The sequence below is a fragment of the Lampetra planeri genome, chromosome 21 (assembly GCF_965212315.1).
Source record: "Lampetra planeri chromosome 21, kcLamPlan1.2.h2, whole genome shotgun sequence".
In the NCBI taxonomy this organism is placed as follows: domain Eukaryota; kingdom Metazoa; phylum Chordata; class Hyperoartia; order Petromyzontiformes; family Petromyzontidae; genus Lampetra; species Lampetra planeri.
The window spans coordinates 6,358,470-6,382,403 of NC_136127.1; the positions used below are offsets into that span (position 1 = coordinate 6,358,470).

At 39.1% G+C, this 23,934-nt stretch overlaps 1 protein-coding gene across 1 annotated transcript in view; it reads left to right on the forward strand.

Moving 5' to 3' along the window:
• LOC144724781 (mucin-5AC-like) overlaps nucleotides 1-23,934 on the forward strand; it is a 50,338-nt gene that overhangs the window by 17,636 nt on the left and 8,768 nt on the right. Inside the window, exons 18-45 of the mRNA XM_078604168.1 lie at nucleotides 1,186-1,318; nucleotides 3,953-4,119; nucleotides 5,241-5,715; nucleotides 6,078-6,185; nucleotides 6,479-6,764; nucleotides 7,739-7,884; nucleotides 8,890-9,014; nucleotides 10,118-10,736; nucleotides 11,361-12,018; nucleotides 12,597-12,641; nucleotides 12,735-12,839; nucleotides 13,782-13,883; nucleotides 14,867-14,953; nucleotides 15,170-15,296; nucleotides 15,406-15,544; nucleotides 15,673-15,826; nucleotides 16,344-16,436; nucleotides 17,393-17,519; nucleotides 17,627-17,765; nucleotides 18,299-18,446; nucleotides 18,553-18,651; nucleotides 19,879-19,983; nucleotides 21,207-21,299; nucleotides 21,565-21,691; nucleotides 21,800-21,938; nucleotides 22,078-22,225; nucleotides 22,332-22,430; nucleotides 23,339-23,428. Coding sequence (XP_078460294.1) covers nucleotides 1,186-1,318; nucleotides 3,953-4,119; nucleotides 5,241-5,715; nucleotides 6,078-6,185; nucleotides 6,479-6,764; nucleotides 7,739-7,884; nucleotides 8,890-9,014; nucleotides 10,118-10,736; nucleotides 11,361-12,018; nucleotides 12,597-12,641; nucleotides 12,735-12,839; nucleotides 13,782-13,883; nucleotides 14,867-14,953; nucleotides 15,170-15,296; nucleotides 15,406-15,544; nucleotides 15,673-15,826; nucleotides 16,344-16,436; nucleotides 17,393-17,519; nucleotides 17,627-17,765; nucleotides 18,299-18,446; nucleotides 18,553-18,651; nucleotides 19,879-19,983; nucleotides 21,207-21,299; nucleotides 21,565-21,691; nucleotides 21,800-21,938; nucleotides 22,078-22,225; nucleotides 22,332-22,430; nucleotides 23,339-23,428 — 4,883 coding nt within the window. The remainder of the gene's footprint in view (nucleotides 1-1,185; nucleotides 1,319-3,952; nucleotides 4,120-5,240; nucleotides 5,716-6,077; nucleotides 6,186-6,478; nucleotides 6,765-7,738; nucleotides 7,885-8,889; nucleotides 9,015-10,117; nucleotides 10,737-11,360; nucleotides 12,019-12,596; nucleotides 12,642-12,734; nucleotides 12,840-13,781; nucleotides 13,884-14,866; nucleotides 14,954-15,169; nucleotides 15,297-15,405; nucleotides 15,545-15,672; nucleotides 15,827-16,343; nucleotides 16,437-17,392; nucleotides 17,520-17,626; nucleotides 17,766-18,298; nucleotides 18,447-18,552; nucleotides 18,652-19,878; nucleotides 19,984-21,206; nucleotides 21,300-21,564; nucleotides 21,692-21,799; nucleotides 21,939-22,077; nucleotides 22,226-22,331; nucleotides 22,431-23,338; nucleotides 23,429-23,934) is intronic.

Sequence of the window (23,934 nt, forward strand, 5' to 3'; positions counted from 1 at the left end):
CAATTCTCCTGCATATGATGCTGAGCAATATATTTTTCGACCCAGGTCACTTTTGTAAGAGACTTGGAGCCTCAATGAGTTCTGACCTAGTAAAAATATCGTCTGCCTATACTCCTAACAACTATGTTTCACAGTTAGTTACTTTTGGGTTAGATCGTGTCGGTATAATACCAATTTTCACGTATACCCTCCGCCACCCGAAATAAACATAATCAAATGAAGTTGTCACGTGGGCAAATAAACCAAATGATTTGGTTTTTCAGCGAACCATAATTGTGAAGATCAAGCTAATTTTTTACTATTTTATGATGAGGTTTCGCTGGACAGCATCATCAGGTGTTGATATCTCACCTCTCACGTGTTAACACGTGATAATGCTGGATGCAATCTCCAATTAAACGTCGTATAAAATTATAAACAAATAACTTGCTTTCCATCATTCTTCCCCCAGTTTGCTGAAAAAACAAATAATTTGGCATATTTGCCCAATGTCACAACCTGATTTGATTGGCTATGTCGGGTGGCAGAGGGTATAACTGACAATTGGCATTAGATCGACAAAGAATCATAATCTTTATTTAGACTGGAGGAATTCGAAAATGAATCATATTTATCTTGAAAGCCTACGTATAAGATTTACGACTAACTCATAACACTTAAAGTTAAAATGCGAAAAATATATATTTTTACGGTGGTTTCTCACTCAAACGTGGTCGAAGCAGTGCTCGCCTTCTCTTTGTAGCTCTGAATCAGTCCAGTGGCGGAAGTTCCACTTTTTATATGGCAGGGACGAGACTGTTCCTGAACAAGCAACTACTGATGACCAAATTTCGATTTAAAGCTTTCGTGACTGCAGGGATTCATCTTCTTGGTTCTTTCGGTAAAGTCACGTAGAAGGGAAATAATAAAATAATAAAAATAAAACATAATAAAATAATTCTCACGACGTTTCGGAAAGACAGCGTCATTCAGACGCTGTCTTTCCGACAGACCTGTTCTTCACCTGAGGATGGCCGCTTGCGTTGTGGCCGAAACGTCGTGAGAATTATTTTATTATGTTTTATTTTTATTATATTATTATTTTCCTTCTACGTGACTTTACCGAAAGAACTAAGAAGATACTGATGACCAATCGTGACGTGGGTATGTGTTTGCAATGACCTCATGGTGTCCCTCCGCTTGCAGCACCTGCGAGTACGGTGGATGGTCCTGCTGGAGCTCGGAAGGCTGCGTTGACGACAGCGGACTGTGCCCCCAAAACATGCAGTGGTCCCCGTGCAAGTCCTCCTGCCCTGTCACCTGCGGCAACATGAACAACGTGAGCACGAAATCCCAGAGAAACGCCACACTCATTCCCGGAAGAAAACCACTCGTCCCCTATTTGTGTGTGTCTCTCTCTCTCTCTTTATCGCTGTGTCTCTCTCGCTCCATTTATGTCTATATGTCTTTCCATTTGTCCTTCTGTAATAATAATGATTTGTTTTTTCATAGCACCCTTTGTGCCGAGGAATCTCAGACCACTTTAAAATGGCGTACAACTCTTTCTATACATGGCTGAAAAGCTTTTCATTTGATCTTGTTGGCTATTTATTTAGTATTTATGATTTGAGCGCAAAGTATATATTTTTTATCCTGTTTCACTGGATAAACTTGCAAAAGGCAGCAACAGTTTCATGCAAGGCCACGTGTGATATAACTCCCTTGATTTAATAATGATAATCTTGCATTTATATGGCTCTCAAATACCTCAGCTAAGTCAAAGCGCCTTACATTTCATTTCAACATATTTTAAACGGCACCCCTCGTGGCAGCTGTCCATGTGGGCACAAGGTGACTCAGCACTTGGCCTGAAAATGTGCATTCCTCTGACAGTAGGGGGTGATGATTGCTGCTGTGTGCAATGCTATTTGAGTAATTTATTAGTAATTTTTCGAATTTGGCCAATTGGGACCCTGGCACCAATAAACAATGATCAAGTCCTTCCACTGTAAAGCAGATACAACGATAACCATTTTTTTACCAGATAAAGTCCACTGAGCTATATTGATTTTATTTTAGAAGCGGTTTGGCCACAAATGATCGCTGAATGAAGTGGCTTATCACGTTGAAGTTTATAGCAGCCCAATACTCTAAATGCATGTTTCTTAATGTGGAGGGGAAAAAACCGGAGGACCCAGAGAAAAATTCACGTGACAATGAGAAGAACATGCAAACTCCAAATATAAAGTCGTCGGGATCGAACCTACAACCTCCTGCATACCAGACGAGGGAGTTAATATCTCGCCACGACGGCAACCCAAATGTATGGTTATTTATGGTTATTACACCCTCAGTAATAACCAGAGTAGCCGCTGGGCTCGAACTGGAAACGTCTGCAAAAAGCTGCGAACTTGCTTCCCTTGAGCCATGTCACCACGGTAGCGCATTCTAGTGCCGTGCTCTCTCCTTACCTGTTCATGTCTCTCTGTTCATGTCTTCTTGTCTCTCTCTCTCTCTCCGTGTCTTTGTTTCTCTCAGGGTCTCTATTTATGTCTCTCTCTCTGTGTATCTCCGCGTGTCTCTCTGCGTTGGTCTACTCGTCTCTGCATCTGTATACCTCCGTCACTTTCTGTGCGTGTGTCTTGTGTTCATCATTGCGGCGGTTAGCGCACTGCGCTAAAAACCCAGCGACGCGAGTTCAATTCCTGTTCATGGCCAACACCAGTGACTATTATCTGAACCAGTCCTGGGCCTCCCCGAGGTTGACTCAGCCTCAAATGAGTACCTAGTGTGGTGTGTAAATATTGCCACTGGGGAAACAAAGGCGGCCGGGCGTGATGCTGGCCACCCACCCCCTCGTGTACCGTGCCGGTCATCATAGGTGCTCACTAACAGCACTTGCCCCAACAATCTTTATACGGGGGATTTTTGTATTTGGAGCTCACAAGATAGTTCAACTCTGTCGATCTTAAAAAGGTTTCGCGCTCCTACAGGTTGCAAGATGATAAGCCTAAAATCAGCACATGTTGATGAGTGTCATGATATCCACTGCTGTGAAATAAATGAGCGCAGAGCTCTCAGGTTAAGGGAGGGGTCATGTGTGGGAGTAACCACTAGAGGGCGTCGGATTACCTTGTCTGCACAATAAAATTACATTAAATACTGAACAATAGCCGGCAGGGGGTGATGGTGGTATTGCGGTGTCATTTGAGCTCCAATAGCATGTATATACTTGCTCAGCTTATATTCAAATAAAACATTCCCCCTTGTCTAAATTAGTTGAGCAATTTACCTAAAACGGAATTCGTTTTTTTTTGTTCAACAAATAGTTTCTGATAACAGGCACAAACAAATGTTACATCGCGGGTTTACCTAAAGACATGTACGTGACATAATTGGCAATGACAGCGTAAATGAGTTGCTAGCAGAATTGGCCAGCTGTAATTTGGCTACCCGCATTCACCCCAACAGGAGGTTTCAGGGTTGACAAGTCTCATATATTCTACATATTCAAGTGCTATGCACTTGTACAGTGCCACTGGAGCTATGCACTTTAAAATCTAGATTTAATTTTTTTTTCTTTAAAACTGCTTTTTGTGTTTAGTTTGTTGTCCTTTCTCCGCACCTCGGATTAGCTTGGTTGGCTACATACGGTGTGGAAGAAGTTCAACATACATCCATACATGCTCACACACCGAGAAACTACCGTGTCATGCCTTCATATAGAAACATACGCAACATCACAGGGAAAACCACCCAAAAATATTCACCAATAACCCCACCCTTGTCAAACTAATCTCACCAGTGGCAGCGTGTGAGTTAAACCGTTTGAATGGCACTTCCCTTCGCACTGAACGGTCAATCTATTGTGAGTGGCATCTCTGAAACCTGACAGCCACGGGGTGTCTTGTTGGTGTTTTCCAGTATTCTCATCCCAATCCCACCTAATGCCATTCTGCCTCCCCCCGTACAGCCCAGCCTGTCCAACTGCATCACGGAGAAATGCGATGCTGGTTGCGAATGCTCGACGGGCCTGGTGTGGGACGGCTCTAAATGTGTGCAACCCGCCCATTGCCCTTGCTATCACGGCGGACAAAGTTTCCAAACGGGACAAAGCATCACACTCGACTGCAACAACTGGTAAGGTGTCCACTAATAAATAATACTACTACGTTGGTTTTAAGTGGTTCTGCTGGATAGCTCTGGTGTGCTTTTGTGCTGTACTTAGTGTTGTTGTTATGCATGATGTCTGACGTTTAGCTCCACGTGCTGGGAACTTCTTCAGGCACTGAAATCATTGATAACAATCTAGAGTTTTTTTGTCAATCCAGTGCCAGATGAACGCCTCCCCATGCTGTGTAAGGAATGAAGGTTGAATGACCTTACTTCACCATGCTGGTCGTTGGGTGTTGATTGAGAGGTGGGGGTAGGGAGGGGAGATCCAGAACCAATTAAGATATTGTTGGGCACTAATGTTAACCGTGGCTGGGAATGTAATTCATGGGTCATCACATTCATAGCACAGTCTGAGAACTACTGCAATATTGCTGTAGCCCATTTAAAATTGTTGCATTGAAAACTTTCTCAACCAACACTCCTAAACGCAGACACACTCAGTAACTGAGAAGCAGGAACATGTGGCAGTGTTTATATAAGGAGTCCATCATGGACTATATATTTGAGAATTAACCACTTTAAAGGGGCAAGCTATGATTCACAGTAGCATGGGTGCTGTAGGGATAGTATCCTTGTAATGTGCTTGTTGGACAATGTCCCAACAGCGAGTTCGATGTTAGGCAGTAGTTCAGCACATATACACACTCACTTTTACTGCTGCATACCTTGAACTGACCATACCGCCAGTCCCTGTCTCTTCTCAAGAAGGCAACATCTTCTAAATTCCTTTGATTAAAGAAATGTCCATCCGCATGGGTTTTGTAACTCTTTCCAACAGTTGTTCGTTGTTGAAAGTATGTTTTCCTCTGGCTTGCTTCACATTTTGGGTGACACTTTGATAAATTTTGCCAGACATCAATCGGGGGTTGGTCCCTTAGAGCAACACAACTATTTTAGACCAAATATTCATTAGTACTGGATCATCTTTAATAAAGTGTTAGTGCCCCCACCCCTGTTATAAATTGACCGATGAGACAGACAGACAGAGCTAATGCATATTCACACTTTCATCATGAGATTGAAAGTGTTTACAAAAAGTACGCATTGATGATAACTGGATTCATTGTTTTTTTTCTGCACTACAGTGTGTGCAATGGACAGGTTTGGGAGTGTGAGCACAAGCGCTGCCCAGGCGTGTGCACGGTGTACGGCGACCCGCATTACAGGACCTTTGATGGACGTGCCTATGACTTCCAGGGCAACTGCCAGTATGTGCTTGCGCGGACAATCTACAGCCTGATAGACTACAGCAGTTTAAACTTGACCGACATGGGCGACGTGGACAACGACGGCTTCATCCTCACGGTCGAGAACGTGCCGTGCGGCAGCAGCGGTGTAACTTGCACCAAGAACATCGGCCTCAAGTACTGGCGTGCTCACAATGGCGATGTCTTCAAGATAGATCTGGTGCGGGGGAAAAATGTCGTGGACTCCACCGGCAATTTCAATATTCGCCGCGCAGGTCTCTATCTGTTCGTCGACACTCCCATCGGCGTGTCCATCCAGTGGGACTACAGCACGCGGCTCTACATCAGGCTTCACCCCAAATACATGGGTTTGGTACGTGAGCTGCCCGCACACACGGATGTGCTTTGCTCTTCATTGCATCGGGGGTCAGAAAACCCTTCATGTGTTTAGATTTGAAAGGATGGAAGCAAACAAGAAAGTAAGTAGGGTTCTAAGTAGTGTTCCTGATATGTGTCGGTTGGAACCATCGTTTACCCAGCTTGAGTCTCATGTCTTCCAAGCACGACAGGAATTGGGGACTCTAAATTAGCTGTCTAGACGAATGTAGATATTAAAAGCAAATGGTACAATTCTATAACTAGCAAAGACAATAATTATATTTATTCTTAGCAATATCTATGGTGAAAATTGCACTTTTATATTTGTTGTAATCATATATGCATCTAATCCCACAGGTGGAAGGCTTATGTGGAAACTTCAATGGTGATCAGAATGATGACTTTGTGACACCAGCTGCAGGACCACCTGAAGAGATGCCAAACATATTCGGTGACAGCTGGAAGGTGGGAAAAATAGACTTGTCTATTATATTATACTCTAACTGTAAATACTGTCCAAGTTTGACAAAAAATGTCAGTCGATAAAATGTTGCCACAGACCCTTGCCACTACCAATGTCTTTCACTGTGCAGTTTGTTATTGCGTGTTGCATTTGATGAACTCAACAATTCCGTCTCAAATCCCAACCTCCTCCTGTCCCTCGATTTATCAACCCCACAAACCCCCCCCCCTTACCCCCACACCTTCCGCCCCCTCCCTCCCTGCCGTTCTCCCCCACTGCGTGTCATGTGATGCAGGTGCACGCGTACTGCGCACCGGCCGTGGTCATCAACGACACGTGCCTGATGCACCCTCACCGGGCAGCGTGGTCGCAGCGCAAGTGCGGCGTGCTCCGCTCATCTCTGTTCGCCGACTGTCACGGCGTGGTCGCTGTGGCACCGTACGCTGACCGTTGCCTCTACGATGCGTGTGGCTGCGATAGCGGCGGTGACTGCGAGTGCCTGTGCACTGCTATTGCGGCGTACGCCTACGAGTGCAGTGCAAACGGTGTGCCCATCGAGTGGAGGAGCGACGAACTCTGCCGTAAGTGAAGTGCCATTGGCTTCTAGATTGCCTGCAAAGCTGTGCCACTTGATTTTTGTTGTGATGTCGATGTTGGCGCGTGTGGAATTGTTGGACATGTCTCCAGACAGACCTCGGAGGTGTGTACTTGATATAGTTTTCAAACAAGCCTCATATTTATCTTGTGGTCACTTTTTGATCTGGCTTGTAAATGCTAAGGACTATTCACATAATCATCTCTTCATTTTATAAGAGGCCTCCTACACACAAAGAGAAGATCAGCACAACACAGCAATTATATCTTTTTTTATTGTGGAAAAAATTGCCAGAATTGGGAGATATTTCTGTAGCAATCACAAGGCTACACTCCCAAACTTCCTCACAGTTTCATCTAACGAAAGTATTCTACCACAGGGGGGAATTTGTAATCTTTTTAATTATTTGATTTAACCTGTATTCACTGAGTTAATGTATTAGAAATTAAGATTATCAGATGCTAATAATATAGAATAATGGGAATTGGATTTCACACGAAACTTTTTGTTTGTATTTTTTTACTAGTGTACATTTAATAGTGGTGAAGAAATTAATTGATTCATCAATTCATATTGATTATTCTAGCTCACTTATATATGCAATGAAAAGGAACAATAAAAATGCAAAACTTTGTATTTGTTTACGTTGCATGCCATGTAGTCACCACTTTGTAAAAAAGGACCTAATTCTTAGTATCAATCACAGCCCTAAATCATGACATTTTTATTTAATTGCGAGGTTGACTCAAGTATTAATGCTGAAGAAAATGCTATTTGAATGCTGAAAAATAATGGCTTTTTTGTTTGTGTGTTTAATAGACTACTAATATATAATGTTATCATAGAAAATGTTAAATTAGGTCTGAGGTTTTTCATTAACCAAATAAAACAACGCACTTTGAAGCTGTTTGCATATCCCTTGTGACCATGTTCTCTCTCTCTCTCATGTTCCATCCTTAGCCATGCAATGCGGCCACTGCCCAATGGAGTACTCGGCTTGCACCTCAGCGTGTCCCAAGACATGCAAAAATGCCATGTTCTATAATGACATCCTCTCAAACTGCAAGGACAGCTGCGTGGAGGGCTGCGCTTGTCCCGATGGCTACGTAAGCATCCTGCATGAATTTAATAAACCTTAAAATAGTTTTCTTTTCTGAACACCGCATAAATGAGCACACACGCCACACACCTGTAATCGAGCGCTTTAGAGGCAGGGGTCGGTGAATCACGCTGAACTGTGAATCTTTAAAACCTGCTGTGCTTGGAAGTGGCCATGAGATGGCAGAACAGAAAGTGTTTGTGAACGCAAACCTTAGAGTGGTTTAACATCATCGACTTGGTGGATTGTCTCTGGGTATTCCAGTTTCGTCCCATATGCTAAACACTCATAATCCTGATAACATTTTGACTTGGTGAGGTATACATATGGTTCTACATGTAACCCATTCAATATCACAAATGTATTGTAAGGAAAATAATGGTATCCTGAATTGCAATTTTTGTAATTAATAATAACTCAAGTATTGAGTCATACAGGGTAGAAAATGGATTGTAAGTGGAATTATATTCACCTGCACATGGCATGCGTAGTATACATTGGAGCAGGCCGCAATGTCTTCCAGAATTGTCCTTTGACTAAATCATTTAATAATGCGCCAGACCTCATCAAATCTCAGAAGCTAAGCAGTTTTGAGCCTGGATAGTGCTTGTATGGATGACCTTCGTGTATGCAACGTTGTCAAAGTCGGCTGCAGAGCTGTGCTGTGCGGTGGGTAGTACAAAGAAAAGTATCAAAATCCATTGTTGTAGGCTGTACTCCTCTGCGCCCACATCTGTGCTCTCCTCATTAACCAACCCGCACTGACCAGCGCGGTGAAGTATGGTCATATAACCCGCACAACTCGCACGGTGTGGGGAGAGGCCCTCATCCAACAGTAGATCAGCAAAAAGGGGCTGCTGTTGTCTTGTTTTTGTTCAATGCCTTACCTGGCAATGGCCTCGTTAGTAACCATAATTTGAACAACTTGAGTGTAAGAATGTACAACGCATGAAACCATTTGAGCAGTGTAGTTTATTTGTTTCTCTCCTTGTGAATGTCTCCACGACACCAGGTTTTGGATGAGTCCGAGAAAAGCTGTGTCAAGGAGGACGAGTGCGTATTCTGTATAATTGTGGCTGGAATAAAATACAAGGAGGGTGCTGTGATACCAACGATGTCAGACAAGTGTCACACATGGTAAGAAAACCCGATAAATGAAGATAAACAGTTGTGTAGAGCTGCCGAATGCATTTCAAGATGTAATTGGTTGTAAATAAGACACTGTAATTAAATGTACAACTTTTCAGATCGTAACATCTCCTAGTATGCATGTGCATAGTCTTCACGACTTATCATTTACCCAATGTCAATGCACATGCCTCTCTATTTTTGTCAAATAATTAGAATTGTTCTATAGCTCATTAATTAAATACTTTTTGTGCTGTTTCATTTTAGTTAAAATTAAAAACTTTTACAGAATAGGTATATAATACAACATAAGAGTATTTGTACATGACTGTATGGGCACTGTTTATATAAGCTACTGCCCAGTAAACATGCAATGTTTTATTCACTTTTTTTATTATAATTTTTCTATCTACGTGACTTTACCGAAAGAACCAAAGAATACGATAAAAAATTATACTTTGTGCCCAAATAGTAAATACTATATGATGATAAATAAATAGCCAACAAGATCAAATTAAAAAGGTTTCAACCGTGTATAGAAAGAGTTTTAAGTCATTTTAAAATGTAGCATGCAAATTAAAAGCCTTAGGATTATCACACTTCCCATTTGGCTTGTGTGTATGCTCCAAAAAATGCACATCCTTTCACAATGTAATTTCAGCACAGCATTACCCAATCATATTGTTGTGAAGCATATTTTTAAGACCATACTACGTAACATTCAAGAGTAGGTCATTGTGTATACATACTATGACCTTGATAATACAACTTCTAATAGTTTAAGTATGACATATAACCCAGTGGTATCGCTATTTGAAGGTGTGCAACTGCTCCAGGACCCATGGGCTGGAGAGGCCCAGGCATCACTCTACAAAGAGGGGAGAAATTGGACAGGGGACCCTGTTTAATTCCTTGCACCAGGGCCCATGCGAACCAGGCTACTATGTCACTGCAACTAAATAAGAAAACTAATATGAGCCAATTGTGATGGTTTGTTTTTTATCAATGTTACAGACAATACTCTTGTTGCTATCAATTTAGGTCTGATATTATATACAATAATTCATAAGACATTTACAATGTGACCATACATGTTGTACTCTGTGTTTCAGTTACTGCTCCAAAGGACGCATCCACTGTTTAGGCCAGCCTTGTAAAGCCACTACTATTGGTCCGACAGGGGGATTTAGTACTAAGTCACAAAGTACATATCCAGAATCAACCACCACAGGGTATGAAGAAACTCCAACAACACCTGAAGAAATAACAACCACAGTATATGAGAGTACAACCACTCCAGAAACACCAACTCCAGAAATCACCACTTTGGAAACCACCACTCCAGAAACGCCAACTCCAGAAACACCAACTCCAGAAACACCAACTCCAGAAACACCAACTCCAGAAACACCAACTCCAGAAACACCAACTCCAGAAACACCAACTCCAGAAACACCAACTCCAGAAACACCAACTCCAGAAACACCAACTCCAGAAATCACCACTTCGGAAACCACCACCACCACTACAGAAACAACTACTCCAGAAATTACCACCACCACTCCAGAATCCCCCACTCCAGAAACACCAACTCCAGAAATCACCACTCTGGAAACTACCACCACCACTACAACAGAATCCACCACTCCAGAAATCCCCACTGTCAAAACCACCACCACTCCGGTAATCACCACTTTACAGACTCCTGAAAGTACTACGCCACCCAGAGAGGCAAGTATTTGATTGCAGAATCTAACATGTTTACGTTGAACTGAAGTTAAAATAAATATTTGTGCTTGTTCGAGACATCGATGATCATTTAAAATTGTTAATGGGCATTGTGAAGTAGCTGAAAATAAAAAATAATTTGGTTTCAGTTAAATATGTAACAGGCGATTGTTTTGTACATCCTTCATCTCATTTGGACTTGGCCGATCACGTAAAATGGGGACGAAGCTGCATATTTTTCATGATGCCGAATTATAAGTAATTGACATTATGATCCTTGAAAATACAGTAGTTAACGTTTAATATATTTGAGTTTTGGATAACACAGCTTTAACTTAATTATATGAATAGTCCATAAAGTATTCAGACGTATACCTTACATATTGAAAGTGTAAATACAAGTACGTATACATGTGCCATCCACTCCATGCCACCTAAAGCAATTATTTTGATCACCAACGTAGACTTGGAATTATAACAGATGAAAGAAGGCTGACATAGGAATCTGCATATTTTTTATTGTCAGTTCACTTACATATGCGAGGTTTTTATGTCGGTGTTGAATATTTGGCATTCAGTTATAGCAGATTTTCTAACCAAACATTTGTCTTCCTGTACGTGTATCAGGAGTGTGCAGGTGGATACTGGTCAGAGTGGATGAATAGTGGTTCACCATCAATTGGCAATGGTGGTGATTTTGAATCCCACACCGCATTACATCTAAAATACTCTTATTGTGACGAATCTGCTGTGTCTGGTGTTGAGTGCCGTGTAAGTGGTTTGAATGTACCATGGTATGCTACCCATCAAGTTGGTGTGGTTTGCAGTAACAGCGGTCTTTCATGCCACAACGACAAGCAAATTAATTACCCACTCTGCTTTGACTATGAAGTGCGATTTTGCTGTCGGTCGATAATTACCGAGCAGTCAACAACTATTGCTACAACTTCTCCACCAACGACCCCACCACCAAGTACAACCCCAAAGTTGTTGCCCCCAGGGTGTACCAAGCATGGCTGGTCAGATTGGATGGATTCAGACTCACCCTTTACGGACAAGGAAGGTGACCTTGAGAGCTTCACAAACCTACGTCGATTTTACGTCTTCTGCGAATCACCTGTGACAATTCAGTGCCGCGTAAAGGACACCCCCCTGGCGTACGACGAAGCTGGACAATATGGTGTGACGTGTGATTTAATGTACGGTCTACATTGCTATAACAGACTGCAACCAGAACTTCAGTGCCTCAACTATGAAGTCAGAGTTTACTGTCACTGCCAGATCAGTAAGTACATACAATCACGTGGTCATGTTTGTTGCTTATCTTGAATTATCTTTCCAATTGATTTGAGTATTGGGATCCTTTTTTAACTTTTGATTTCATAAGATGCCATGTCAATTGTCTTGAAATATGTTTATCCACGCTTAATTCCATATTGAAAACTAATTGATGTAGAACTGATTTTTTGTGTGTGTTTAGTTTGTTGTCCTTCCCCCACACCTCCGATTATCAAGGTTGGCTGCGTACGATCCAAAATAAGTTCAACATACATGTTTAAATAGGATAAAGTAGTATCAAGTGTTGTGTTTCATTGCACAAAACAGGTCATAGGGTTGTAATCGTTATGGCTTCCTTGCATGTATAGACCAACTTATAATAGTGCATCATTGCACTATTACACGTACAATGATGCATCGATTAAAATAGATTATTGCACTCAAGATGCACCAAAGTGAGTGTGTGTGTGACTGACAAACGGACTGCAAAATAGAATTACTATAACTACATAAGTAATGGAACAGCTAATATTGACTGTGTGTGATCGTATAATCCCACTTGACAATATTTTATGTCTTTTCTAGCTCCCACACCATTTAAAACTGGGACAACGACTACAACACCAATAAGTGAGTTTACTTTGTACACTTTTGAAAAATAAAATTGTTATTTTTAGTTTGGTTACATATCTGAATTAATGTTTTATTCTTTTATTTTTCCAGCGGAAACCCATAAAAGCACTCATAAATCAACTCAAAAAAGTACTACATCACCTTGGGCTACACATCTTGATCTTACATACTCACTACCCGTGTTTACACTGCCTCGTAAGTAATCTTCGATTCAAACCATATCGTTATTTGTAAATGAATGTTTATTTAGGCTCCCTCCGTATTTTAACAGTAATGTGCACAAGACAAGGCATTGTGAGTGGGAGGTCAAAATACTTGTTTTATTAGTGTGATGGGTTTTTGGTGGACTATACAATTCACCACTTTGGAAGAAAAGAAAGGTAATTGATTTTAAAAGACAAGTGTTTAAGCTCTGATTAATTGGTCAGCTGACACCTACAAAGAAAATGGAACACAAGCTTATTTTCACCTCAGAATATAAAGGTGCATGCACAATACTTTGGATCTCATGACAGGGTGGGGTAAACAAATTCGAATTTGGAAAATAGACCATCACAGAAAAGTTGTGTGGATGTAATCAAGTAAGGTTTGCCATGCGTGGGGCATGTAATCGGGTAAAGGCTACTGACAGAAATCGAAATAGCACCTCGGGTTGGAAATCAAGGAGAAGACCTGAAGCCAAATGATAGGATACTGTAGAGGCAGAACTTGGAAGTTGTGGGATGGCGCAAAGGAGAGGGAGCAACACTGGCATTGGCTGTTGATCTCCTAATGATAATGTTTGGAAACAGTTGTGGAGATACTGCAAAGGAACCCACTTCTTTTGGCATTATGCAGATGTGCCAGAGTAAATATCTACACAACATATACTATTCCCCACCTCTAAAGTAATAAGGCAAGCATAGTACACCTTCTGTAATGTTACACCTTATATCATAAATATTCCTCCAGCGAATTTTACAATTGTGCCTACAGTATATAGGACTATTTGTGAAGAGGTAGGAGGTGAATAATGAAGAGATTGTTTTAGAAATTGCAGATACCGTATTACCCTAAAAACCCAAACTATTTTCCTGCAACAAAATACAGAAGTTTTATTTATTTATAATTTGCATTTTCATGTTCTGTGTTTTTCAGCTGAAGAGACAACATTCAGCACTGAACACACTACAAAATCATCCAGCACTCATTCTACCACCAAGAAATTCGTTTCAGAAAGCACAACGAAAATCCATACGAGTGAGCACTATGGATAACTCTACCAAATTGTTCAAGTGTTATAACAGTGGTTCTCAAAGTGTGGGTCCCCAGACAACCGGTGGTCCTTGACGGTCCTCCAGGTGGTTCTGTGATGCAAACGGAGGTTGATCTGGACAATAATGACAACGTTTATACCTTATGTTTTGGACATTAATTTACATTTTACTTATATTTAATTTAAAAATGAAGTTAGGTAAACTAGCCTGATTAACTAACCCTAACCCGAAGATCTAAATGAAATGCCCCACCCTACCCCCCTAAAAAAATCGCTACAGCTGCGTTACCAAAAAAACGTTTTATGTTCCGGTAATATTAATCATTTAGTATGAGTGGAATTTAGATAGAGAAGTGAATGCTTTGTGTCACCAGGGATGATGGGCTGGCTGGCTGGGGTGGTCTGCGGAAATGTTTGCATCGGCTGAGTTGTCCGCGAGCCAAAAAAGTTTGAGAAACAACTGCGTTATAACAACTATTTTCGAAAGTTAAATCTGGTACAAATGCTCTAATAAAGGAACTGCCATCTAAAAATCTAATAATGTGGGTTGCCACTGAAGCCTATGATTGTCCCTTGCATCCAGCACCAAAATAATTACAGGATATCTAAAGCACATGAATTAATCTATGCTTTATAGGCTATGCTGATAAAATGCACATTACTTTATTTATAAATGATGACATAGCATTCGAGAGATTTTTTAAACTAAAGTACATGAAATCAAGTGATTGAAACTTAATTGTATGCTGAGATAAAATAAGAGGAGGTTCATTAATTGAACTAAAAAACTGCATTTATTTAGTTTCACGTTCAAAAATATATTCCTAATATGGTAAAATTTATTTAAGCTACTACCACAGCCTGAGGGTGCATTCTTTACCTTGTTTCACTGTAATCAATCTTTTGCTTAATGTATTGCGTGTTCTGAGAATAAAAAGGCTAATGGCATGCACTTTCTTCAACTCAGCTTCCACATCTGTTTCTACAAGCACGTCAACTGAATCTACCACCCCAGAAGAGATTTACACAACTCCAAAGACTCAATCAACTACATGTAAGATATTTTTACTTCTCATAATCAGGTTTACCTCTGCTTACCTAATATTTAAACATTACAGATTATATTTATATTGTTCAAAAGTATTATCATGGAATGCCTAGAAGTGTACTGAAAGCTAAAAAAAAGTTCACGAATAGATGTTGCTACATTCATGTTTAATGCGCACAATACATAGAGAATTATATCTTAGTTTTGGTTTTCTCATTGCAGCTTGCTATTACATAATGCCCACCCCGAGGATTAAATATTCTTCTTCAAGTGATGAGCAAATATCACCAGATTCTGAAAGTTCTGAGCAGGATTCTCATGAATCATGGACTCCAGATAAAGATGACAAGTATGCCTTCCCCCCTCACAAACACTCACCTTAACATTTATATTTAATGATACTGTAAAATATCAATCATGAAAAATTGTTATTTACTTGTTTTTAATTTTTCCCCCAGATATCCTTACATAGAGTTCAATTTTACACCAGGAAATGAAGTCATTGGTGTACAAATCAAGGGAAAGATGGAAGAGTGGGTTACAAAATTCACAGTTTCCTATAGTGTTGATGGAACATTATGGATACCATTATACCAGGTAACATTTGTATAGACCCCATGATGTTACCACATGTTGCTTTTCACAATATTTTGCAACCATTCGTAACAATTTTAAATCACAATACAGTAGTGTTGGCTAACTCTTGTTCAACTGATTTTTTTCAGATATTTGAGGGAAACTCTGATGGAAATTCTGTGAAAATAATCAAGTTCAGTCCTCCTATTCCTAGCGATGCTGCTTATATCCGTATCTATCCAATTGACTGGAACAAGCACATCAAATTTTATGTCCAGCTTCTCCAAGCCTGCCAGCCTGAGAGTAAATCCTTTACCTTGTTTCACTGTAATTATACTTTTGATTAATGTCTTGTGTGCTCTGGGTAATTGGTCATTGGGATAGGCATTTGCTTGCAGGTCAATATTGTCGAATGGAGAAATGCTCTCACCATTAAAATATTTATAGAACTGTCTCAAAAGTACTTTTATGAAACAAATGATTTGGTGATGCATTTGCAGAGGTGCACAAGTACAATAAAAAAACTCTACACATTTGTCATAATATTTTTTTTTATTTTAAGCCATTGTTATTGATGAATGAATTCAGATTTTTAATTTTTACTTTGAAGAAAGCATGTTTGAGAATGTGTGACTGAATATTTAATTTGAATAAAAAACACAGTATTACATTCTTGTACTTCAAAAAGTACTATTTTTCATTTAGCATTCTATTCATTCACAAAGTAAAATTAGTACATTACATTGCAATGAATGAATTACTTTTTGATGATGTAAATATTAAATTAAAAGGCACATTTGTTGCACTTTCTTCACATCAGCTTCCACATCCGTGCCTGTTTCTACAAGCACACCACCCGAATCTACAACTACCCTGGCAGAAACCACAACTCCAAAGACTCAGACTACTACACGTAAGACATTTTGAGTACCCAACGTTTATACACTTACATAACATGAACACTACGTGGTTTTACTCTGGTTCACAATGTATCATACAATAGAGTGCAGTGAGATTGACTCTCCTTCAAAGAAAGTACATTTGTATCAAATACTTTGACACAATCATTGAGACGACTATTTAGATTAATGATATTAATAATAAAATGTTACATGTCCACAATACACAAGGGTATAAAATGTCAATTCAGTTTGTTTTTATTTTACACGCTTTTTTAACTAAAAAAATAAATATTGTAACTCAATGTTTACCCACTTCCCAATGTGCTATCGACTAAAAAATTGAAATGCCTATGTCATACTGATGACAATACTATATTCTATCATAAACAATCCAAAACATATTTTAAACATTTTACACGCTTTTATTTAACTTAGTCTGTGTGTTGTCGTATCCTCAAATCTTGTAACTCAATTTCAACCGTATTCCCAATATCCTATCGACTGCCAACTTGGTATAGCTATGTCACACTGATGACAATACTATATTCTATCAATGAAAGTTAATAAAATATATTTTTAAACAATCTTTTTTACGGCTCTAATTGACCACGCTCAACTCACGTTGCCTGTCAATCACCACGTGGTCCCTGACGTCACGGCAAGCCTCGGGGAGCCACGCCCAGGGGCGGGGCATGTGGAAGGAGGGGAGGGGCGATGAAGGGAGGGGGAGGGGCGATGAGGGGAGGGGGAGGGGCGATGAGGGGAGGGGGAGGGGCGATGAGGGGAAGGGGAGGGGCGATGAGGGGAGGGGGAGGGGCGATGAGGGGAGGGGGAGGGGCGATGAGGGGAGGGGGAGGGGCGATGAGGGGAGGGGTGATGGGAGAAGGGGGAGGAGCAGCTCGGACAGGACATTTCATTAACGCGCGTTTTTTTTTTAAGTATTTTAAAATATTTTTTCCCATTGCAGCTTGCTATTACATAATGACCATCCCCACGGTAACATATTCCTCCTCAAGTGAAGAGCAAACATCACCAGAATCAGCAAGTTCTGAGCCAGACTCTCATGAATCCTGGACCCCGGACAAACATGACAAGTATGCCCTCAGAACCTCAAACACATCCACATGAGGAGAAATTTCACTTTATATTATAATGTGGTCGAATTGTAAACTTGAATAATGTTTTTTTTACTGTTTTCCAGCAACCCCTACATACAGTTTCAGTTTCCTTCAGGCACTGAGGTTATTGGAATCCAAATCAAGGGAAAGAATGATGAGTGGGTTACCAAATTTACAGCGTCCTACAGTGTTGATGGAATCGTTTGGGTGCCGATAGACCAGGTAACACTTTTACAGGTCTCAACAAGTAACGACATGTTCATTGTAAGAGTGTTGTAGAATACTCTTGTGTTTTTTCGGTAAAGTAATGTAGGTAAAAAATAAATAATAGAACTAATAATATAAATAAAGTTATATATAATAATAGAAATACAATTATAGGTTTTTTCGGTAAAGTCGCGTAGGAAAAAAATAGAAATAATAGAAATAAAAGAATATAATTTGTGCGTAGACATAATAATAGAAATAAAATTATATAATTTTATTTAATAAAATTATATTATTTTATTTCTATTATTATCTGTTATTTATTATTTATTTTATTTAAAAATGCAATTTCATTTATATTATTTATATATTTTTTTCTTTTTTACCTACGTGACTTTACCGAAAAACCTAAGAGTATGAATCCTTGCAGTCACGAAAGCTTCAAATCTAGAAGTTGTAGAATCATTAATATGTTTCTAAAATCACAATGCAAGTATGCTGACAGGAAATTTTAAACCATATTTACACTGATTGCTTGTTATTTTCAGATATTTGAAGGCAACTCCGATGGACACTCAGAGGTCATCATTTATTTCAAGCCATCTATCCCAATTGATGCTGCTTATGTCCGTCTCTATCCAATCGACTGGCACAATCACATCAGCGTACAGGCCAACCTTCTACAAGCCTGCCTGCGTGAGGATAAATGCTTTACCTCGTTTCACTGTTATCATGCTTTTGCTTAATGTCTTGTGTGCTCTGCAAATGAAGAGGCTAATCTGACGCACTCTCTTCACATCAGCTTCCACATCCGCGCCTCCAAGCACACCACCCGAATCTACGACTACCCCAGAAGAAACCACAACAAAAATTCACGTAACTCACAAGACTCATACTTCACGTAAGTGTACTATGTTGTGCTCTTTTCCCCTGTTTTTTAGTCTTCCTCCAAATGTAAGGATTACATAATTACACTGCTCTTTCTAACATTTCTGGAAGTTATCGACTAGTTTTTGCACAACTCTAGTATTTTCTTTAGAATAGTTACACACCTCGACGTCTATTGAGCACTCAGCTCATCATCCACAGTTTTTACTTTGAAGTATAAAACTGTATTTGCTGAAAATTATGTTTCAAACTGGAGCCATGTGTAATTACTGCAGTTTTGGGAAGGTGCTGATTTTATCATCAATGATTACCACTTGTCAATAAAAGTGTAATAACATCATTTTTCCATTTGTGAGATCATACATTGAAATCCATGATGCGATGACTCAATGAAACACTTCTAAAATGCTAGTAACATTAAAACAAATTTATTATCTGGGCTATATTACAACAATAATGATTATATTGTAATATATGTATCTAGGAGAGCATCAATGAGTTACACAACATTGTTTTAGGTGAGGACTCGATACGGATATTTGGTCATTTGATAGTAGCATATGAGAGGAAACTGGAAATCTGGAGAAACACATGCATTTAACCCTCAAAACTCCATAAAGATTCAAAGTTCCATTGCAGAATTGTCATCTCTTGGCCACCCTGTAACACAAGCCCGCAACACCTTCTGATCTACATTAGTCACCATCCCAGTACTAAGTAGACTCACCACTGCTTAGCTTGGATGAAATGACAACATCAGATGCATTCAGGGTAATTGGTCATTGGCATAGGCATTTGCTTGCAGGTCTACATTGTCGAATGGAGAAGTACTCCCACCATTAAAGGTCATAATATTTATAGCACTGTCTCAAAACTACTTTTATGAAACATATGATTTGGTGATGATGCATTTGCAGAGGTGCACAAGTACAATTAAAAACAAAAACTCAACACATTTCTCATAAAAAACAATATTTTAAGGCATTGTTATTGATGAATGAATTGTGATTTTTTTATTTTTACTTTGAAGAAAGCATGTTTGAGAATGTGTGACTAAATATTTCATTTGAATAAAAAACACAGTATTACATTCTTGTACTTCATAAAGTACTATTTTAAATTTAGCATTCTATTCATTCACAAAGTAAAATTAGTACATTACATTTCAATTAAGGAATTACTTTTTGATTATGTAAATGATAAATTAAAAGGCTAATCTCATGCACTTTCTTCACATCAGCTTCCACATCCGTGTCTGTTTCTACAAGCACACCACCCGAATCTACGACTACCCCAGAAGAAACCACAACAAAAATTCACGTAACTCACAAGACTCATACTTCACGTAAGTGTACATTGTTGTGCTCTTGTCCCCTGTTTTTTAGTCTTCCTCCAAATGTAAGGATTACATATTACACTGCTCTTTCTAACATTTCTGGAAGTTATCGACTAGTTTTTGCACAACTCTAGTATTTTCTTTAGAATAGTTACACACCTCGACGTCTATTGAGCACTCAGCTCATCATCCACAGTTTTTACTTTGAAGTATAAAACTGTATTTGCTGAAAATTATGTTTCAAACTGGAGCCATGTGTAATTACTGCAGTTTTGGGAAGGTGCTGATTTTATCATCAATGATTACCACTTGTCAATAAAAGTGTAATAACATAATTTTTCCATTTGTGAGATCATACATTGAAATCCATGATGCGATGACTCAATGAAACACTTCTAGAATGCTAGTAATATTAAAACAAATTTATTATCTGGGCTATATTACAACAATAATGATTATATTGTAATATATGTATCTAGGAGAGCATCAATGAGTCACACAACATTGTTTTAGGTGAGGACTCGATACGTATATTTGGTCATTTGATGGCATGAGAGGAAACTGGAGATCTGGAGAAACACATGCATTTAACCCTCAAAACTCCATAGAGATTAAAAGTTCCATTGCAGAATTGTCATATCTTGGCCACCCTGTAACACAAGCCCGCAACACCTTCTGATCTACATTAGTCACCATCCCAGTACTAAGCAGACTCACCACTGCTTAGCTTGGAAGAAATGACAAGATCAGATGCATTCAGGGTAATTGGTCATTGGCATAGGCATTTGCTTGCAGGTCTACATTGTCGAATGGTGAAATGCTCCCACCATTAAAGGGTATAATATTTATAGCACTGTCTCAAAACTACTTTTATGAAACAAATGATTTGGTGATGATGCATTTGCAGAGGTGCACAGGTACAATTAAAAACAAAAACTCAACACATTTGTCGTAAAAAAAATATTTTAAGGCATTGTTATTGATGAATGAATTGTGATTTTTTTTTTACTTTTACTTTGAAGAAAGCATGTTTGAGAATGTGTGACTGAATATTTCATTTGAATAAAAAACACAGTATTACATTCTTGGACTTCAAAAAGTACTATTTTTAATTTAGCATTCTATTCATTCACAAAGTAAAATTAGTACATTACATTTCAATGAATGAATTACTTTTTGATTAAGTGAATATTAAATTAAAAGGCACATTTGTTGCACTTTCTTCACATCAGCTTCCACATCCGTGCCTGTTTCTACAAGCACACCACCCGAATCTACGACTACCCCGGCAGAAACCACAACTCCAAAGACTCAGACTACTACACGTAAGACTGTTGTACCCATTTTGAGTACCTGAAGTTTATGCACTTTCATAAAATATGAACACTACGTGGTTTTACTCTGGTTCCCAATATATTATACAATAGAGTGCAGTGAGATTGACCCTCCTTCAAATAAAGTATATTTATATCAAATACTTTGCCACAATCATTGAGACTACTATTTAAATGTATAATATTACTAATAAAATGTAACATGTTCACAATACACAAGGGTATAAAATGTCAATTAAGTTTTTTCTCATTGCAGCTTGCTATTACATAATGACCATCCCCACGGTAACATATTCCTCCTCAAGTGAAGAGCAAACATCACCAGAATCAGCAAGTTCTGAGCCAGACTCTCATGAATCATGGACCCCAGACAAATATGACAAGTATGCCCTCAGAACCTCAAACACATCCACATGAGAAAACGTTTCACTTTATATTATAAGGTGGTAGAATTGCAAACTTTAATAATGTTTTTTTTTACTGTTTTCCAGCAACCCCTACATACAGTTTCAGTTTCCTTCAGGCACTGAGGTCATTGGTTTCCAAATCAAGGGAAAGAATGATGAGTGGGTTACAAAATTTACAGCGTCCTACAGCATTGATGGAATCATTTGGGTGCCGATAGACCAGGTAACACTTTTACAGGTCTCAACAAGTAACGACATGTTCATTGTAAGAGTGTTGTAGAATCATTAATATGTTTTTAAAAATCACAAAAGTATGCTGACAGGAGATTTTAAACCATATTTGCACTGGCTGTTATTTTCAGATATTTGAAGGCAACTCCAATGGACACTCAGAGATCATCATTTATTTGAAGCCATCTATCCCAATTGATGCTGCTTTTATCCGTCTCTATCCAATCGACTGGCACAATCACATCAGCGTGCAGGCCTACCTTGTACAAGCCTGCCTGCGTGAGGATAAATGCTTTACCTCGTTTCACTGTTATCATGCTTTTGCTTAATGTCTTGTGTGCTCTGCTAATAAAAAGGCTAATCTGTCGCACTCTCTTCACATCAGCTTCCACATCCGCGCCTCCAAGCACACCACCCAAATCTACGACTACCCCAAAAGAAACCACAACAAAAATTCACGTAACTCACAAGACTCATACTCCACGTAAGTGTACATTATTGTGCTATTTTCCAGTTTGTTTTATTGTTTATCTCAACTGAATGAGTTGATGAATGTGTTGAGTTTTACCTTGTAAAATTTTACATACAATTCCTTCATTCTCAAAGGAAAATTAGTCTATTACATTTTAATTAAATGTTGAAATAAATTTGCTATGCAGCATGTTAATCAGGACATTTCATACACATTTTTTCTCAAAATATATTTCAATGCTGCCCAATGTGGGTCAAAATCTTTTCCGGGATAAACAATATTTTACACTTATTAAATAATGGAAATACCAACAACGTTTCCAGATATATTTAATACTCTAAGTTTGGGTTAACCTCCAGCTTACAACAGAGTACATTTCAAACAATAATGCTAATAAGATACATTTCCAACATAACTGACAACATTTATACAAATTACGTTTGCTAATCTCGTTTCATAACAATAAAAATGGCTATTTATAAAATTGTTCATTCAATCCCAATTCCTAATTAGTAATTAGTAAATAAACATCAGTAATTTTGTTAAAATACTCAATTTGTTGTGCTCTTCAACATATTTTGAATATACATATTTTCTGCCTCATTGTTATAAATGTTATGTTTTCAATATATGCATTATGTAATTTAAATAGGGGAAAATTCTAGCATGGTAATTTCACACTGTGCTATGAACTCTACCATTTGAGCTTGGCCATTGCAATCCCCATCCCCTTCATCAACTTATACTGATCAGTATGGTTAAGTATGGTCAAACAACAACCAAGGCTGGTAGTCTGGGGGAGGCCTTCATTTATCGGTGAATTGACGAATGGCAGTAAATTATCATCACTTGATTATCTAAATAAAAGTATTGTGTTTTCAGCCTTTGATTGTATTCTTAATACTTAATTTTGTTGACAGCATCTACATCTACGGCAGTTTCTACAAGTTCCCCACGAGTGCCCACCACACCACCTCGATCTACTACAAAAAGTTATCAGATTACAACACGTGAGACAGTTTCTTTATTTTAAATTTGAATTCGTGTGTATTTTCTCACTATTAAAACAAATGTAACCACTATCAGCAGTCACATCAGAAGGCACATGCATACACGAGTAATAGCATTTGGGGGGGGGTGCCCTCTGGGTAGGCTTTCCTCGTTGAACAGGAGCAAGATGAGGTGCACCAGCTTCATTTTCTAACCCAGGCATGGGATGGGGACTGGGGGTAAAGGGGACCAAAAAGAGGTAAAAAAAGAGAGTAACTGGAGGACCACATCCGCCCATTTCCCCTCCAGGATCAATCATCTCATAGGGTAGGCTGAGGATAGAGTAGGCCCTAGAGCCTACTCCCACCTCCACACCCTTCAACTATTTTGCATTTTAAATTTACCCTATAGTGCTATTCAGTGTCTGACGCTAGATGGGGTTATTGAGGAAGGGTGTCCAACCCGTCCCAAATTCCCGTTCCTTCCCTTTCATTTTGTAGCTGAGGTGCTCCATTACAGCCAGACA